Raw genomic sequence first — 16,313 nt, forward strand, 5'->3', positions numbered from 1 at the left:
TTTTTTTTTGCTCAGCAGGAAAAAAAGACTGCTCTTTATGCCCCACAAAGAGCAGTCCCCCTCCCCCCTCCCCCCATCCCGGCGCTGCCCCCCCATTGCTCGGCTCCGGTGCTGGGTGCCGCGGTGCGGGCGCCTAAAGGGCTGCTTCAGCGTTGGCAACGGACCTCTTCGTCTCTTCTTTCTTTGTCATATCATCACTCCGCTCACTCCCCACCCCGCCCCGCCCCCAGTCGTGTGGTTTGGAAGACAAAAACAAGCAAGTAAGCAAACAAAAGTGCCAGAAATAATGTTAACTTTATTCAAATTGCTGGTCGTTGTTTTGTTTCTGTTTGCTGTGTGCAGCTCTTGCCATCCCAGAGAAAAGAAAGGAAAAGAAGCAGATCTGTTTAGATGCTACCTCTTGTTAAGAAGGATCAGTAATCCAGCATCTGAATTGCAAGAAACCTTAAGAGCCTTTGCTTAGGGAGCAGAGAGGCTGTAATCGATTTGCCGAGTCTGCTGAGCTGCTCTGCCAAGCGGCTCTGCTGAGCACAGACAACACGCTTCCCAGATCTCTCTCTCTCTTTCTCCCAGGCTCAGGGTGTCTGGGTCCAACTGCAGTGCACAAACACACAGTCATTAGGCACAGCAATTAAAGAGAGAAAGGAAAAGGCTCATTAACAAAACAAACAAACAAACAAGGGTGATGGAATTGATTTACTGCATGCACTGCTGAGGTAAATCTTTCTTGGGGTATTTCTTTTGCTTGGCGGCGGCAGCGGGGGGTGGTGGTAGAGACAAGAACAGCTCTGCTTATCTATGCAAATGTTTCCTAGCGATCTCTATCTCGTGTGTGCTTTGCAAAAAAGTGTGTGCTTTGCAAAAGGGAGGGAGGCGGGGAGGAGGGTCTGCCACAGAGTAACACGTAATTATGTAGCATCTCCTGTGCCGGGAGGATCAAATGACTTGTTGCTGTTTTAAACCAATAATGCACCATAACTCCTTCTGTCTCTTCGTTCTTGGATGAGAGGAGGAGTTTGAAGCTGCCATCAGAAGCTGGAAATGGTGAACAAACTTTATTTTAATAGCAGGACTTTCCCCCCCCACCCCCACACCCTTTGTATTTCCCTTCCTTTCTCCCCATGTCATTGGCTGGGATACTATTCTCCCCCCACTTGTCTTTAGGCAACTTTTTTTCCTTGCCATGTGTGTGTGTGTTACCTGCACAAGGGGAAGAGAAGGTAATTTTGAAAAGGCATTTGGGAATTGCTTCTCTTCTCAAACATTTGGATCTCACTTAAAAAATAAATCCATATAAACATCAGTTTGATGGCAGCTTTGCCTGTTGAAATCTAAGCATTATATACTGAGTGTCTTGGAAATGTGATATGCAGTATGCCAGAGAGAGAAATACAGAGAAAAGTATTTAATTTTTTTTTAAAAAGGAGGGGGATGAGGTGAAGGAGACAAGAAATGAAGCTGCCCGCTTTCCAGTAAGTAATGGAGAAATTCCAGAAGCTGGGGCTAAATATACTTGGTGATCAATACAGAAGTGGCTCATTGTGAATAATTTAACTGCTTGGTGTAGTGAAAGTTTTGAAACTAAAGGCAAAAGGGAGCTGGGGACTGGAGAAGGAGGAAAAATGAAATTCAATTAATTCAATTAAGTGAAAAAATGAAATTCAATTAATTCAATTAATTCAATTAAGTAAGTTGACTGCCTTATTGAATATTGATGATATTATTTCTAGTGGGTTAGGGTAGTAATTTGTTAATTAAAAGATTAATGAGGTTGACTTGTATTTTTGAGCTGATATTATGGTAAAGTTATCTGAAAGATGGGTATCAGATGTTTGGACAGGGGTGCAATTGCGGTGCTTTCCCCAGGCGCTGTTTTCCCTAGCCCAAGGCAAGCCCTCACCCCACCAGCCTTCGGCAGGCAGAGGAATCCCATCTCCTCCTCCTCCTCCGTGTGTGTGTGTGTGTGTGTGTTTTCCCCTCCACAGTTGCTTTCCCCAGCTCGGGGGAGGGGCGGCGGCGGGGGCACAATTTCAGTGCTTGCCCTGGGCGCCGTTTTCCCTAGTTACGCCTCTGAGCCCGGTTCCATCAAAGCAGGTCACCCGCTACAGTACCCCCCTTAAACCGAGTTTGTGGAGCAAGCACTCCGCAAACCCGGTTTTTCAAATCATGAGTAGCCGTGGCATGGCTCCGTGGCGTGGATACTCACGAGTAGACCCCCGGCCAGGAGGCTCCAGCTCAGTGGTCCCTCCAGTATACCCTGTGTGCTTGCGCAGGGCATACTGGAACTTCCGGGGTCCGCCAAACTCCACAGCCCCCAAACTCCACAGCTCAAAAGCAGCCTCCCAGCTCAGTGGTCCCTCCAGTATACCCTGTGCGCTTGCGTAGGGCATACTGGAACTTCCGGGGTCCGCCAAATTCCACAGCCCCCAAACTCCACAGCCCCCAAACTCCACAGCCCCAGTGAGCTTCATGACGGGGCCAGCGGTTTTGTAGGTGGCCACTGCGGCCACCCAGAGCAGACTACTGCTCATGTGCGGGGAGAGTGGGCCAAGCCCACTCTCCCTGCAAACCCCCTAGAGGCTCTTCACACGAATCGTGTGAAGAGCCTCATTGTTTTTCATAGTGAGCAGTTCAAGGAGCTCTCATAACCCATGCAAGCTTGTGAACTCTTATCAATGCATCTAGTATGGTATAAGAGGTGTGCATCACATCTCCTGGGTGCATCTAACCTACCTACAGTGTCGTCTATATGCTTACCACTGAACATACTATTTCAACACCTTCTTTTATGCTTCATTTCTTTCCAGCCTGCTGAGAAGAGTAAAATGGAGAACCGAACAACTCTGGCTGAATTTGTTCTCTTGGGACTCTCTGAGGATGAAACAACCCAAATGGTCCTATTTCTGATTTTCTTACCTATTTATCTAATAACACTGGTAGGAAATATCCTTATCACGCTAGTGATAAGGGCAGATCCTCAGCTACACACCCCAATGTATTTTTTCCTTAATAACTTATCCTTCCTGGACATCTGCTATTCCTCCGTAACAGTTCCCAAGATGCTTGAAAATCTCCTAGCCACAAAGAAGACCATTTCTCTCAGTGGCTGCATTGCTCAGATCTTCTTCTTCATTTTCATGGTTGGAGCCGAGATCTTCTTACTTTCAGCGATGGCATATGACCGCTATGCTGCCATATGCAATCCACTGAGGTACAGCACCATTATCAGCCACCGTATGTGTGTTCAAATGGTGCTGGGTGCTTGGATATCAGGCTTCTTGGATTCTCTCGTTAACACACTCTTTTTAACTGGCTTGCACTTCTGTGGTCCGTGCAGCATTAGCCATTTCAGTTGTGAGCTTCCTTTGCTACTGCAGTGCTCTTGCACCAGTACCTTTGCCAATGAAATGGTGATCCTCACCTTCAGCATGACATTAGGTTTTGCTTCCCTCTTTCTAATTGTAGCTTCCTACATTCGCATCATCAACACCATTCTCAAGATCAGCTCTGCAGAAGGAAGGCAGAAGGCATTCTCGACTTGTGCTTCCCACCTTACTGTAGTCCTCCTCTTTTGTGGCACGGCTTTCATTAGGTACATGCGGCCAGCATCTAGTTACTCAGACACTTTAGACAAGCTTGTGTCGATTCAATATAGCATCCTAACCCCCATGTTGAACCCCATTATATACAGCCTGAAAAACAAAGAGGTAAAGACGGCTCTAAAGAAGCTCTTTAGCAAGTGACTTTACTCAGGGCTTGACAATTATGTGGACTTTGAGGTTGCCTTGATGAAAAACAAGAGCCTATACAGTGCTGAGAAAAAGTCTGTGAATCACACCCCTGCCAGGATGGTCTGTATGTAAGCACAATTCTTATTCAAACCTTGGTTAGATACTGAGGCTGTTCTCACGATCAGTGGGAGCTGCCTGGAGATGGTTAGCAGGGAGAGTGGGCTTAGCCTGCTCTCCCTGCAGACGACCCAGCAGTCTGCTCTGGGCAGCCGAACCAGCTGCCCACATGACTGCCGGCTCCCTTATGGAGCCGGCGGGGGCTGGGGGGATTGGGGGCTGCATGGCCCCTGGAAGCTCCAGCATGCCCTGCGTGAGCACACAGGACATACTGGAGAGCCCCCCCAAGCCGGGAGGCTGCTTTTAAGCCTCCCGGTCAGGGGTCTACTCGTGAGTTGCCACGGCACAGAGTCGTGCCACAACAACTCATGATCGTAGAGCCTGGGTTAGCGGAGCACTCACTCTGCTAACCTGGGCTTAGGGGAGGGTTATTTAAGTGGGTGACCCGCTTAAGAACCACCGGGTGGTTCTCCCATTGTCTGAATAGCATCACTAAGTTAAACCTTGATAAGAGAGAAAGGCAACCCCAATGAATAAGTAACTTGGACAAAAAGGATATGTTTTGAATATTCACTCAACAGAAAGAGGCAACAACAAACATCACAGTGTGAGAAAGTATGTGAACCCTTCATTCAGTAACTGCTGGCACCTCCTTGAACAGCAAGAAGTGCAATTAAAAGTTTCCTGTAACTGGTGTTCAGTCTCTCACTTCAGCTTGGAGAAACCTTGGCCCATTCTTCCATACCAAACTGTTTCAGCTCTGTGACCTTTGAGGGCTTCCTTGCCTGAACAGCTCACTACAGGTCTTGCCACAACATTTCAATGGGGTATTAGTTGGGATTTTGACTTCCAATGGAGGCTCTGATGGGGCAAGGGGAGGAAGCCATGAAAAGCTTACCTCCCCCCACAGACTAGGAAGTCCTTGCCTCTGGGCAAGCAAATTGCCCACCCAAATGATTACTGGCTACTGCAGTCTTCAGATCTTGGCCATTAAGGGTCATTTAGCTCTTGCTTTTGTTTTAGACAGCCAGAGTTTTATTTTGAATTTTACTTCCATTTCTGATTTTTATAGTTTCTTATATGTTTGTATAGTGTCACTCACCCAAAAGCTTCTAATATTTGCTTTTACTCTTTAGATGTAATATGTAATCACCACTTATACTTTATGCTGGTCTATGGCCATAATAAAAATAGATTGATTGATTGAATCCCTATGTGGGGAGTTGGGGTGGGAGTGGAGAGAAAGAATCTTAACTGTGTAACATTTGGAGAATATTTGCACGGCTGAAAGTTTTAAGTTAGAAGATTATGTAAACCCTGAAACCATTACACTTGTGAAACCTTGTAAACATCACACTTAAGGAACTTATGCTAAAACAATAAAAATATTCTTTTAGTTTTATCAAAGGATAAGAAAATTTTATTTCCTTTCCTGTGTCACCAAAGAGATGCTCCATGCTACTGCTTAAAAAAGAGCAGGGAGAAGTGAAATTTGGTCTCAGATCCTGCCCAAACAGATCTGAATGGTGGCAGCAAAGATATCCTGAAGTAGAGAGGCCCTCACAATGCTCAAAGCAGTTTACATAGAAAAATAAATAATGAGGTTGTTCTCAGATGCAGCCAAGACCGGGCTAAGGCAGCCAAGACTGGGCTTGGCTTCATGTGAGAACTGCCAGTAACAAATTGCCAAAGAGGCCTGCCTGTTAGCCAAAGTTAAGGGCACAAGTGTTCCCTTAACCTGGGATAAGTGATTTTGTTTCGATATCGCATTGTTGGGGTCCCTTTTTAAGGGGTGTCCCACGCCCTCCCAGCTAGCCTGGGCAAGGCTGACTCTCGCCTCTTGTTTGAGGTATGCCAATTAACAGAGACAAGCAGGAGATTCTTTTCAGTTTCTTTATTCAGCTGAGCAAAGCAAATCGGGCGTCCCTAAGTTCTCACAATCATGCAAGAAGTGGCGCGCCACAAAGAAGTTTACAGACACTTTTATACCCTTGGATAAACAAACTCACCCCCCTTCCCCCTTCCCCATATAAGGTTGCCCCTCTTGCAAAGCAATTCTATTGGTTATTTCAAACGAGTTGTTTTTCTATACATTATCATACACATTTCATCAGGCTGTCCTCTTGCAAGGCCCCCAATTCCTTGTCCTTTCCTTGCGGATTCTAGGCTTGGGCAATTTGCAATTGTCAGCAACTGTCTGGCCAACTGTTTGTTTGTGTGGTTAGCACATAAAAATCCCCTTCTCTGACCTTTTCCCAATTTAGCAGATTGTCTCTCTGTCTCTATTTCCTAATAGTTGCAAGCAGGCTTACAGAAGCAAGGATGGCGCTGGTTAGGCTAACTTAACTTTCACAGAACCCTTCATTCCTCCCTTTTCAATTTAGGATTCTGAGGGTACCTCATGAATCCTTTCTATACCCTGAATTCATTGAACACAGGACAGGATAGCAAATGGACGTTCTGTCACCATTGGGTTGGACTAGAAACGCAGGTAGCTGCTGCTGATGGTTAGTTTTCCTGGGTCAGTGTTGATGGCCTCTGGAGACTCCTTTGGGATCACATTCTGGCAATTATATACATGGTACTTCCTTTATCTGGGGAGGACCAACCATTCTTGGAAAGACAGTTCAAGGCACTTTTGGTTGCAACCCTGTTTACTTGAGATAAAGATAGGTAAGTGAGTTGCCAATTCCCCTCTCCCCCCGCCCCCCCATGTAGGGACAGCGTCCTGAGACTGAGTCTTTGGGTGCCAACCATTAGCAAAAAAAGGAAAATCAAGTTTGTAAGGCAAATAATACAAGGGTTGGATAAACCTGAGGCTATTTTCAATTTCATCTTTGGCATCACTCTTTTCCCGATTTATGCTTTTGTTTCCCTGCTTGCCCTGGGCCCCTCTTCCCCTGAAGTCCAAAACAGGGGATGATGTCCTCATTTAGGTTTGGTGGCTTGTGGATCATGAAAACAAAATGGTAATCCTGGGCAAAAGGCAAAACAATAAGGTTAAAAAAAGGCATTCACATTTTACACAGACCCCTCATGAGGTTTTTGGGGTGTTGAGGAGGCATTAAAGCTTTTTCAGATCAAACATAGTCTTATTATTCGAGAGGCTGCTACATAAACTTCAGCGCTTGAATTTCACCAAACTGCTCACAAAGTCCCGTTCCCATGTGGCATCCTTCTGTGTCCTGTTCGTCTTTCGTACAACAACCCTGTGAGGCAGGCCAAACCATTTGAGTAGCAGGCTCTGTGTCGCCCAGCAAGTGTCATGGCTGAATGAGGGTTTGGACTCGGGTTTCCCCGGTCCTAGTCCAGCACTCTAACCACTGCACAATGCTGGCTGACAATCATACTTACAGGCCTCCGTCAGGGCAATCAATCTCTATCCAGTATACCTGACTTCATTCTCCATAAAGGGATGATTCGTCAGTAACATCTGGCTTTGGAATCTTCATCTAGGTCACATATCGATAGTTGTGGTGTTCCAGTCCTCCATCTTTAGCCTCATAACTTAGCAAGTGACTGATGAATAAGAGTTTTGGGTTTTGACATCTCTGTAGGGTAACAATATCTTCTGGGGAAAAACCTATATGAGAAGGAAACAGTCCATGCCCCCAGGTCTCTCTAACAAAGGGTGTTATAGAAAATTGTCCATAATCTTTGCAGGGAGGTGAAACCTGTGATCTTAAAGCCAAGTCTATTAATCAGGAACTGTGAAAACAATGATGACAGACCTGACTTTAGAAAACAAATTCTGTTTATCCAATCTCGCATCTGGGATCTGGAATTTTAAGGTTCAGCTACTGTGAAGGCAAAGCAGGGCTACTGGATGAGACAAATTTAAAATTTAAACCTTAGACCATTTGATTATTAGCTCTCAGGTTTCATCAAAATCAGTTAGCAGAAATGTTACATAGATTTTACAAAAACAAGACAGCAATACAACTATACTAATTTACCTTAACATTGTAGGACTGTCATGTTTTACAAAATCCGCGCAATTACCGGCTGGAACACAAACTGCTTTACAGAAAGCCTCTTTCCCCCTCCCATCTGGAAATGGGCGGAGTTATCACGGTTCATCAGAGATTAGCTTTCAGTTGTGAGAAAGAATTGAAAGGGAAACTTCCAGTTTAGAACAAGTTTTAAGTTTACAGAAAATAGATAAGATAAACCATGTCAAGGAATTCTGAGAACATAATATATAAAGGCTTATAACACTCAGTAGTAGCAAAAATAACACAATCAGCTCAATATAAGAATGCATGAAGCAAATCTTGCCCTTATTATGCCTAATGCATTTAGCCATCTACAAGCAGCCCTCCCCTTAATCAAAGGTGGGAAGACTCACAAGGACGGAAAACCCCAGCAACCCAGTTGGCTACCTTGGACTGCTGGAGGTTCCCCCTGTTGCTTAGGCCTTAACCAATTTTATATTTGATTAGTATAATAACTGTGAATTTTGGAATTCAATGTCAGAGCAAATTTGGTCTGAAACAGTTTGCGGGGGGGGGGGACATGTCACTATGATAAATACATTCCCAAATATAACAGAAACCTTGTCTTCACAAAGATGAGCCACAGACCCACGGGAATTGGATTCCTGCACAAAACCAGAGCTTGGGGCTCCTGCTAAAAAAAACCAAAACACCACACACACACACACACACACATGCTTATCCAAAGCAAAGGGCTAGACAAAAGAAATCTCACATGCACCACAAAGGACCCCATAACATTTTAAATCCTCTGCGATCTATATGAAACCCCTCCCGTCCATAAGAAAGTGGCTCAAACAGAACACACTTATCACAGTAATCCATAAAACAATCTGTAACTCCATATTACCTTCCCACATCACAACTTAAGACTTACTGGTGCTTTTCAATCAATTTTCTTTTTGTTTTGTTAACAACTTCCAACCGAAATCCTTCCACGTCTCCTTCTAGTCTTTTCTCTGCAATTCCCTGCACAGAAGTTCAACATACGCGTTCCTTCAACCTCCATTTCAGTAGCAGCAAAAAATTAGACTGTTTGCAACACAAGAGCAGCTATGCTGGCTTTGGACCGAAATAAACACACACACACACACACACACACACACACACACACACACAGAGGCAACAAGCAGCTGTTTGAGCTTAGAAAGAGAACACAGACAACATGATTTTAGCAAAAGACAATCATTCTTTCCTCTTTCATACTTTCTTCAGACCCTTCCCTCTCTTCACAGACTAAGAGCGTTCCCTTGTTCTCCATAGCATGTTGGAAAGGAGAAGCTGCTTGGAGCATGATGGTTGGTAAAACATATGATGGGGATTTCCTTGGTGGGCCCACGCATGTAGTGTGTTATTAAAATTTACCGATATGTGTATAAAATAAAAGCAATTGCAAAAGGATGTTATTTTCGGGGCCAGGAGGCCTCTGACACGAGTTTCATAATATGTACAGAAGCGCTTTAGGTGTCATCTATAAAACAATAAGGTCTGATTCTCTGAGTGGTATGAAGTGTGCAAAAACCATGGCTACAGACCTCCCTTTTTATTTGTGCCACTTGTCAAGCACACATATCTGCCATGTGGTTATCGTCTGTTTGACCTCATAACTTCCTGCTGCCATGAGGGGATGAAATCCCCACAGGGCCGGTCCATGGGGTCTGACTCCCTTATTCTGGATGTCTCCCAGTCGAACTGGGCAGGGGTACCATTCCCCCCCTACCCTGGGGAGACCCAATCGGGGATTGGGTTGTCCCCCTCCTCTTCCCATTACTGGCCGGAAGGCGGCATCCCCCACCTCCCCGCGACCAGGACACTCCCTCTTCCAGTGGTCTCTCTGGCCACAGTGGAAGCACGGGTCCCCTCTCGGTCTCCGATCCCCTCCCTCTGTTTTTGAAAGGTAAGCCGGGGACCGGGGGTTCCCGTGGTCATGTCCCGGCTGGCCAAAGGTCGGAAAAGATGACCTCGACGGATCCGGGGGAATGAGGGTGAACCCAGACCTGGACAGGGTGGGTGGCCCAGACGGGCTGGATGACAGGCTCCCCAATAATCCCCCCGGGGCCAGCCCAAGGTTGGGGGCAGGAGGCCAGGGAGGGGGTGCCTGTGGGAGTCTTGGGGCAAGAGGGCGGGGAGGGGGTGCCAGCTGAGGTAGATTTCCCACCCAAAGCCCCCACAAACATCTGGCCTAGTATTTAGATATAAAGATATTGACATAGAACATAAGTTTATTAATTAACACTCAAGAGCTTCTCATAACCCTTGGGTTTTAAATTGCTTAAAATGGTCCAGAAGACATTGAAGGGGGGTACACTTATTATTCTTTCCCAATTTCCCATTAAATGTTTCCCTATTGAATTTCCTTGTCTCCTTCCAACCTCGTCAGGTTGGGCCTCGAGACACCTGAATAGCCTAATGGGTTTTGTCGTTTCCGTCCTCTCCTCTGCTCCCTCCAGTCGCCGGGCCGGGGCCTCGAGACGCTTCGTCTCCCTCCCGGGCTTGGGCCTTGAGAAGCTTTGTCTCCCTCCAAGCTTGCCGGGCTGGGCCTTGGAGACTGCTGGGGCCAAGAGACGGGTTCAGGCCTCTCACCCCCCGGTCGATCAGCAATTCCCAAGCCAATCTTTTTGTATCCCCTCTTCCACTACCATGGTGGGGCCAGGAGACAGCTATGGACCCTTCTCATTCACACACTGTCTCTTTCGCTCGGGCTTTTCCCGGCCGTTCCCCTTGCGGGGTGATGGAACCACGGTACTGAGTCCTCAGCAATCACGCGTCCATTTGGACTTCTCTTTCACTCCAGGGCCACAAATTCACACCCCCCCCCAGCCTTTACCCTTTTTGAAATTTTATACTCACCCCTTCAAGCTCTGTTCCAGGTGCACCATCAACCTCCTTAAACCCTATGAATCTCCTTGCGTTCATTCGCAGTGCTCCGGGGTCTGCCAGAGGCGGCTCTGTTGTGACCTCCCAACACAACACGGGTCGGTGCGCGCTGAGAGAACTCCAGGGTCACCCCCGGTTTTGCCTCGGCTGCCGGTCTGAAGGTGTCTGGATGCAAATAACAGCCTTTGTCTGGTGACAAATTTTGCCCTCAAATCACGTCGGGGTCACTAAAATGTTGGGGTCCCTTTTTAAGGGGTGTACCATGCCTTCCCAGCTAGCCTGGGAAAGGCTGACTCTCGCCTCTTGTTTGAGGTATGCCAATTAAAAGAGACAAGCAGGAGATTCTTTTCAGTTTCTTTATTCAGCTGAGCAAAGCAAATCGGGCGTCCCTAAGTTCTCACAATCATGCAAGAAGTGGCGCGCCACAAAGAAGTTTACAGACACTTTTATACCCTTGGATAAACAAACTCACCCCCCTTCCCCCTTCCCCATATAAGGTTGCCCCTCTTGCAAAGCAATTCTATTGGTTATTTCAAACGAGTTGTTTTTCTATACATTATCATACACATTTCATCAGGCTGTCCTCTTGCAAGGCCCCCAATTCCTTGTCCTTTCCTTGCGGATTCTAGGCTTGGGCAATTTGCAATTGTCAGCAACTGTCTGGCCAACTGTTTGTTTGTGTGGTTAGCACATAGAAATCCCCTTCTCTGACCTTTTCCCAATTTAGCAGATTGTCTCTCTGTCTCTATTTCCTAATAGTTGCAAGCAGGCTTACAGAAGCAAGGATGGCGCTGGTTAGGCTAACTTAGCTTTCACAGAACCCTTCAGCATGGTGCCAACATAGGAGCAGCCTCCAGGCCAGTGTGGTACTCATGCTCGTGCACTGCATTATGGGATTTCCGGGGGCTGGAACAATGTGTCCTGGGCCTCAACCGTCAACACTGCCAGGGGCAGCCGATGTCCATCTTGAACAAACCAAAACCAGCAACAAACCGTGTTGCTGGTTTTGGTTTGTTCTTTACACTTGTGGCCCTTTTGTTAGATGTCCATCTTGAGGTATGATCTGCTGGCCCAGCATGGACCCAACTATCATCTGTGGGGGAGGCAAATTTCAGGAGCCTTCCTCCCCGTGCACCTGGTAGCCTTTCTCACTGATCGTGAGAAAGGGCACAAGGAAGGTAGTTCCCTGTCCCTAAAGAGCTCAGAATTTTAAAAGAATCATAAGATAGACACACAACAAAACCCACTAGACTAGATGAGTGCTGTGATGGGACCCTGCTAAAACATACTGAGGGTCTACACATGATGTGTGTGTAGAGCTGCTCGGTCCTCAGAGGATGCTGGGAGGATGCTTGTTGCCTCCTGGTTGGGGGTCTACTTGTGTGTCAGTGGTGCTGTGTGGTGTGGCAGCACACAATCAGTAAAATGTGGTTAGCAGAGCACTTGCTCCGCTAATCTTATTTTAGGGTAGGCTTTCCTAGGCAGGCTAGCCGCCGTTGAACCACCGGGCTCACCTGAGAACCCGGAGGTTCTCACGATGGGGGGAAACCAGGCTGGGCTCCCTAAGCCTCTTTCTCTCCATCATGAGAATTGCCTCACTGTCTTGCTAATGTAACAGATCTGTTAATTTTAAGGGTCTAATTTGAAACAGAGAATTACAATTGTTATTTTTAAGCCACCTGTTATTGTTAAGCATTATACTGTAAAATTAAAGGGGCACACGAGTTTATTTTTAGTAACTGAGGTAAGTAGCAAGGGGGAAAAGGGGTTCTTCCATTATAAGCTTCAAAATTGGATTGCTTATACATATTTATTCATGTATTTATTTAATACATTTCTATACCACCCAAAATGCAAGTTCTCTGGGCAGTTTACAAAACAATAAAAACAGCCCATAAAAGATTAAAATATTTCAGCAATTTAAATTAAAAAGTTAAAACTATTAAAACACAATTAAAACAATTAAAACAGTGAGGTGGGTCTCATGATCCGTGATACCCGCTTTTGTATGAACTGCAGGGAAAGCGGGCTAAGCCCGCTCTCCCCGCAGACAAGCGGGCAGGGAGCCCTGGGCGGCCGGATCGGCCGCCCACACAATGGCCGGCTCCGTGACAGAGCCAGCGGGGGTGGGGGGAGCAGGGGCCACGCGGCCCCCACAAGCCCCAGTATGCCCTGTGTGAGCTTGCCTCCTGGCCAGGGATCTACTCGTGACTAGGTGTGGCGCGAAGCCGTGCTGCGGCTACTCACAAGTCTAAAAAGCAGGTTTGCTGGAGTGCTCGCTTTGTAAACCTGCTTTTTAGCAGGGGTTCCAGAGCAGGTTTGCCACTCCAGAACCACCGGGCTCGGCTACGAGCCTGGTGGTTCTGACGGTCAGCAAAAATTGGGCTAGCGGAGGCTCTCCAGGATGCCTCGTGCGCTTGTGCAGGGCATCCTGGAACTTCCAGGGGCTGTGCAGCCCCCCAATCCCCACAGCCCCCACCGGCTGCATGACAGAGCCAGCAGTTGTGTGGGTGGCTGATCCAGCCACCCGGGCTGCTGACTTAATTGTCTGTGGGGAGAGCAGGCTAAGCCCGCTCTCCCCACAGAACCCCCTCCGGCGGGTCTCACTGATCATGAGACTCACCTCTTTGACTAGCATAAAATAGACTGCAGGGATTTGTACAATTGCAGAAAAGTTTAAATTAAAACATTAGATGTGCTGCAGTTGTACTCTGTTGCACAAGCATGAGCATGCTTTCGTTCATGCAGGGGTGGATCCACAGGAAATTACAGGGGGTGCCACAGAATTTTTTTTCCATACAAGATAAAAAAAATTTTCCCCACACACCCAGTGGGGATCACTAATTAGTAAAGGGATTGGGGATCACTAATTAGTAAAGTGATGGATATGTTCTATGCATTCTGCTGAGCAAACCCTTGATCACAACCTTGCTATTTTGCTTCTAGTCACAGTCATTAAAATCCACGACCGTTGATGTATCATTTTCCCCAAGGGAGAAAAGATGTTACCAACAGGTATAGATTGTATTCCACAGGCAGCTTTTATGAGACATCACTATGGAGTTCCTTTCCATTACTGAGCCAGGTAAGGACTCTGAAGCTTTTCAACTTTATCTAAATGGTGTGTTTATGAGCTGAAGTTTCCAAAAGACCAGGGGAAACAATCATGTTTCAGCAATCCAATTAGCAAGAAAGGGCCATAACATAAGAAAGAGAACAATGATACATGGCTGCTCATGTTTTGCTTCATTAAACTAAGCTGATGATTTTACATTTAATTCCATTTGTATTTCTTGATATGTGAAGATAACATATGTATCAGTCCATACCCACTTTAAGCACTGGTCAAATTAGAGATCAATTGATGACAGGAACCAGATGATGATGATAAGATGATGATGATGATGATGACGATGATGATGATCTTACATTTTATATCCTGCTCTTCCTCCAAGGAGCCCAGAGTACTACATACTTAAGTTTCTCCTCACAACAACCCTGTGAAGTAAGTTAGGCTGAGAGAGAAGTGACTGGCCCAAAGTCACCCAGCAAGTATCATGGCTGAATGGGGATTTGAACTCGGGTCTCCCTGGTCCTAGTCCAGCACTCTAACCACTACACCACACTGGTCTCATATCTGTCTTCATCAGAGAAAGAGATGTTGAAGGACCAAGACTGTACAGAAGGTAGGGACTGGAAAGGTTTTTCACCTCACATTGCTTGACTTGGAGCCCTTGGGTCAAATCTTGTCAATTCTAGCATAACCTCAGGACATATTGTTGGTTTGTTTCCATTAATATTGCAGTCTTGGTAATTTTCTTTGTATCTGACATTTGAATGGAATATTATTTTTTGAATTATTTTGTTTTCCAGATGGTTGATGGCTGTCTTGTTGCTCATTATTTGACAACGTTATAAATAGAACAAATATATTAATGTGGTAATCAAGGAAGATTTTATAAAAAATATTTTTTTGCTTATTTTGGCAAAGAACCAGCAGTACAGTGTGACTATACAAAACGTTCTCTCTGGCACCAGTAATTATGAGGAAAACATTTTTCTTGCAATAACAATCTAGAAGTACAGCTGCTGTTATTCAATATTGTATGTTAAATGAAACTGAGACATAAATAATGAGCTGGCCCAACCAGACTATGTTCAGTGAGTTCCTTCTGTTGGGATTTTCTGAACTTGGCCAATTCCAGTTTCTCCTCTTTGCTATGTTTCTGGTTGTCTACTTACTGACTCTGATGGGAAACTTCTTCATCATCTTCCTAACAAAAACTGACACCGCCTTGCACAGTCCTATGTATTTTTTCCTCCAAAACCTGTCCTTTGCAGAAGTTGGCTTTATATCAACTATTGTCCCTAAGATGCTGGTGAACCTTCTATCAGCAAAAAAGACCATCTCTTTATCAGAATGCAGGGCACAGATGTATTTTGTCTTTTTCTTTGGAACCATGGAGTGCTTCCTTTTAACGGTAATGGCATATGATCGTTTTGTTGCCATATGCAACCCTTTACGTTATCCAGTCATAATGAACAGGACATTCTGTGTGCTGCTGGCAATGGCAGCATGGACATCAGGATTCCCTGTTGGGCTCATAAAGAGTACCTGGGTGTTTAGTTTCCCATTCTGTGAGTCCAATGCAGTTTTTCATTTCTTCTGTGACACTCCCGCAATTCTACAGTTGGCCTGTGGAGATACTCACCGATTTGAGTTATTTTCACGCATAGGAACTTCTGTTATTATATTGTGTCCTTTTACATTGATCCTGACCTCATATATCCGTATTATCATCACTATCCTGAAGATGCCTTCAGCTGAAGGGAGACGGAAAGCCTTCTCCACCTGCTCTTCACACATCATGGCCGTGACTCTGTTCTTTGGCACAGCGAGTCTGACTTATTTTCGACTCAAGACAAACTATTCTGCAGGGGTCAAACGGCTGCTTTCCCTCTCCTATACAGTCTTTACCCCCATGCTAAATCCCATCATTTATAGCCTTCGCAGCAAGGAGATGAAGGGGGCCTTTAGTAGGATGCTGAGGAGGAAAATAAATCAATGCAGATTGTGAAATTTCAGAGTGACTGAACATAGGGTGACTGAACTGCTTATGAAAGTGTTCATCTATTTCACATGAAATGCAGGGTGTCCCCCCACCATTATTTGTGAATGATCCTGAGAATCTTTCCTAAGGAACCTGAAGCCACAGCCTGCAACTTCATGGATTCATGGCAGAATCCTGCTATTGCTCATTGGCTTGTGAGTTTTTTGTTGTTTCAGTTTAGTAGGTAGCATTGATTAGATTTTATAGTGGGGTTTTTTTCATGTTAATTACTAGGATGCTTCCAAGTAAAATCCTGGAAACAAGCAGCTAATATTTATTTTCCAAAAGCTGACATGAGTGCTGTGCATCAGATGAAGGAGATTGCCTTCCCATACATTCACTGTACAATGATCATGTGCTGAAAGTCATTTTGATGTCATGGATTAACAGCTGTCTGGAATGTAAGCTTTGTGCTCATATCTTGTACTATGGCCAGGAGCTGGGTGTTCATGCATGCTGTACACTTTTGCAATGGCAACAGG

General features: G+C 45.7%; 2 protein-coding genes across 2 annotated transcripts; both read left to right on the forward strand.

Annotated features, from left to right (window-relative positions):
- Nucleotides 1-644: 644 nt before the first annotated feature.
- Nucleotides 645-3,743, forward strand: LOC128331253 (olfactory receptor 5V1-like). The gene is made up of 2 exons (XM_053264606.1): nt 645-716; nt 2,808-3,743. Exon 2 carries the CDS (start codon nt 2,826-2,828, stop codon nt 3,741-3,743), a length of 918 nt encoding a protein of 305 aa, XP_053120581.1. The 5' UTR covers nt 645-716; nt 2,808-2,825.
- A 6,836-nt stretch (nt 3,744-10,579) lies between these two features.
- On the forward strand, nt 10,580-15,798 carry LOC128331254 (olfactory receptor 10A7-like). Its single transcript, XM_053264607.1, has 2 exons — nt 10,580-10,609; nt 14,872-15,798. Exon 2 carries the CDS (start codon nt 14,875-14,877, stop codon nt 15,796-15,798), a length of 924 nt encoding a protein of 307 aa, XP_053120582.1. The 5' UTR covers nt 10,580-10,609; nt 14,872-14,874.
- Nucleotides 15,799-16,313: the final 515 nt, after the last annotated feature.

This window comes from Hemicordylus capensis, chromosome 6, assembly GCF_027244095.1.
Source record: "Hemicordylus capensis ecotype Gifberg chromosome 6, rHemCap1.1.pri, whole genome shotgun sequence".
Classification (NCBI taxonomy): domain Eukaryota; kingdom Metazoa; phylum Chordata; class Lepidosauria; order Squamata; family Cordylidae; genus Hemicordylus; species Hemicordylus capensis.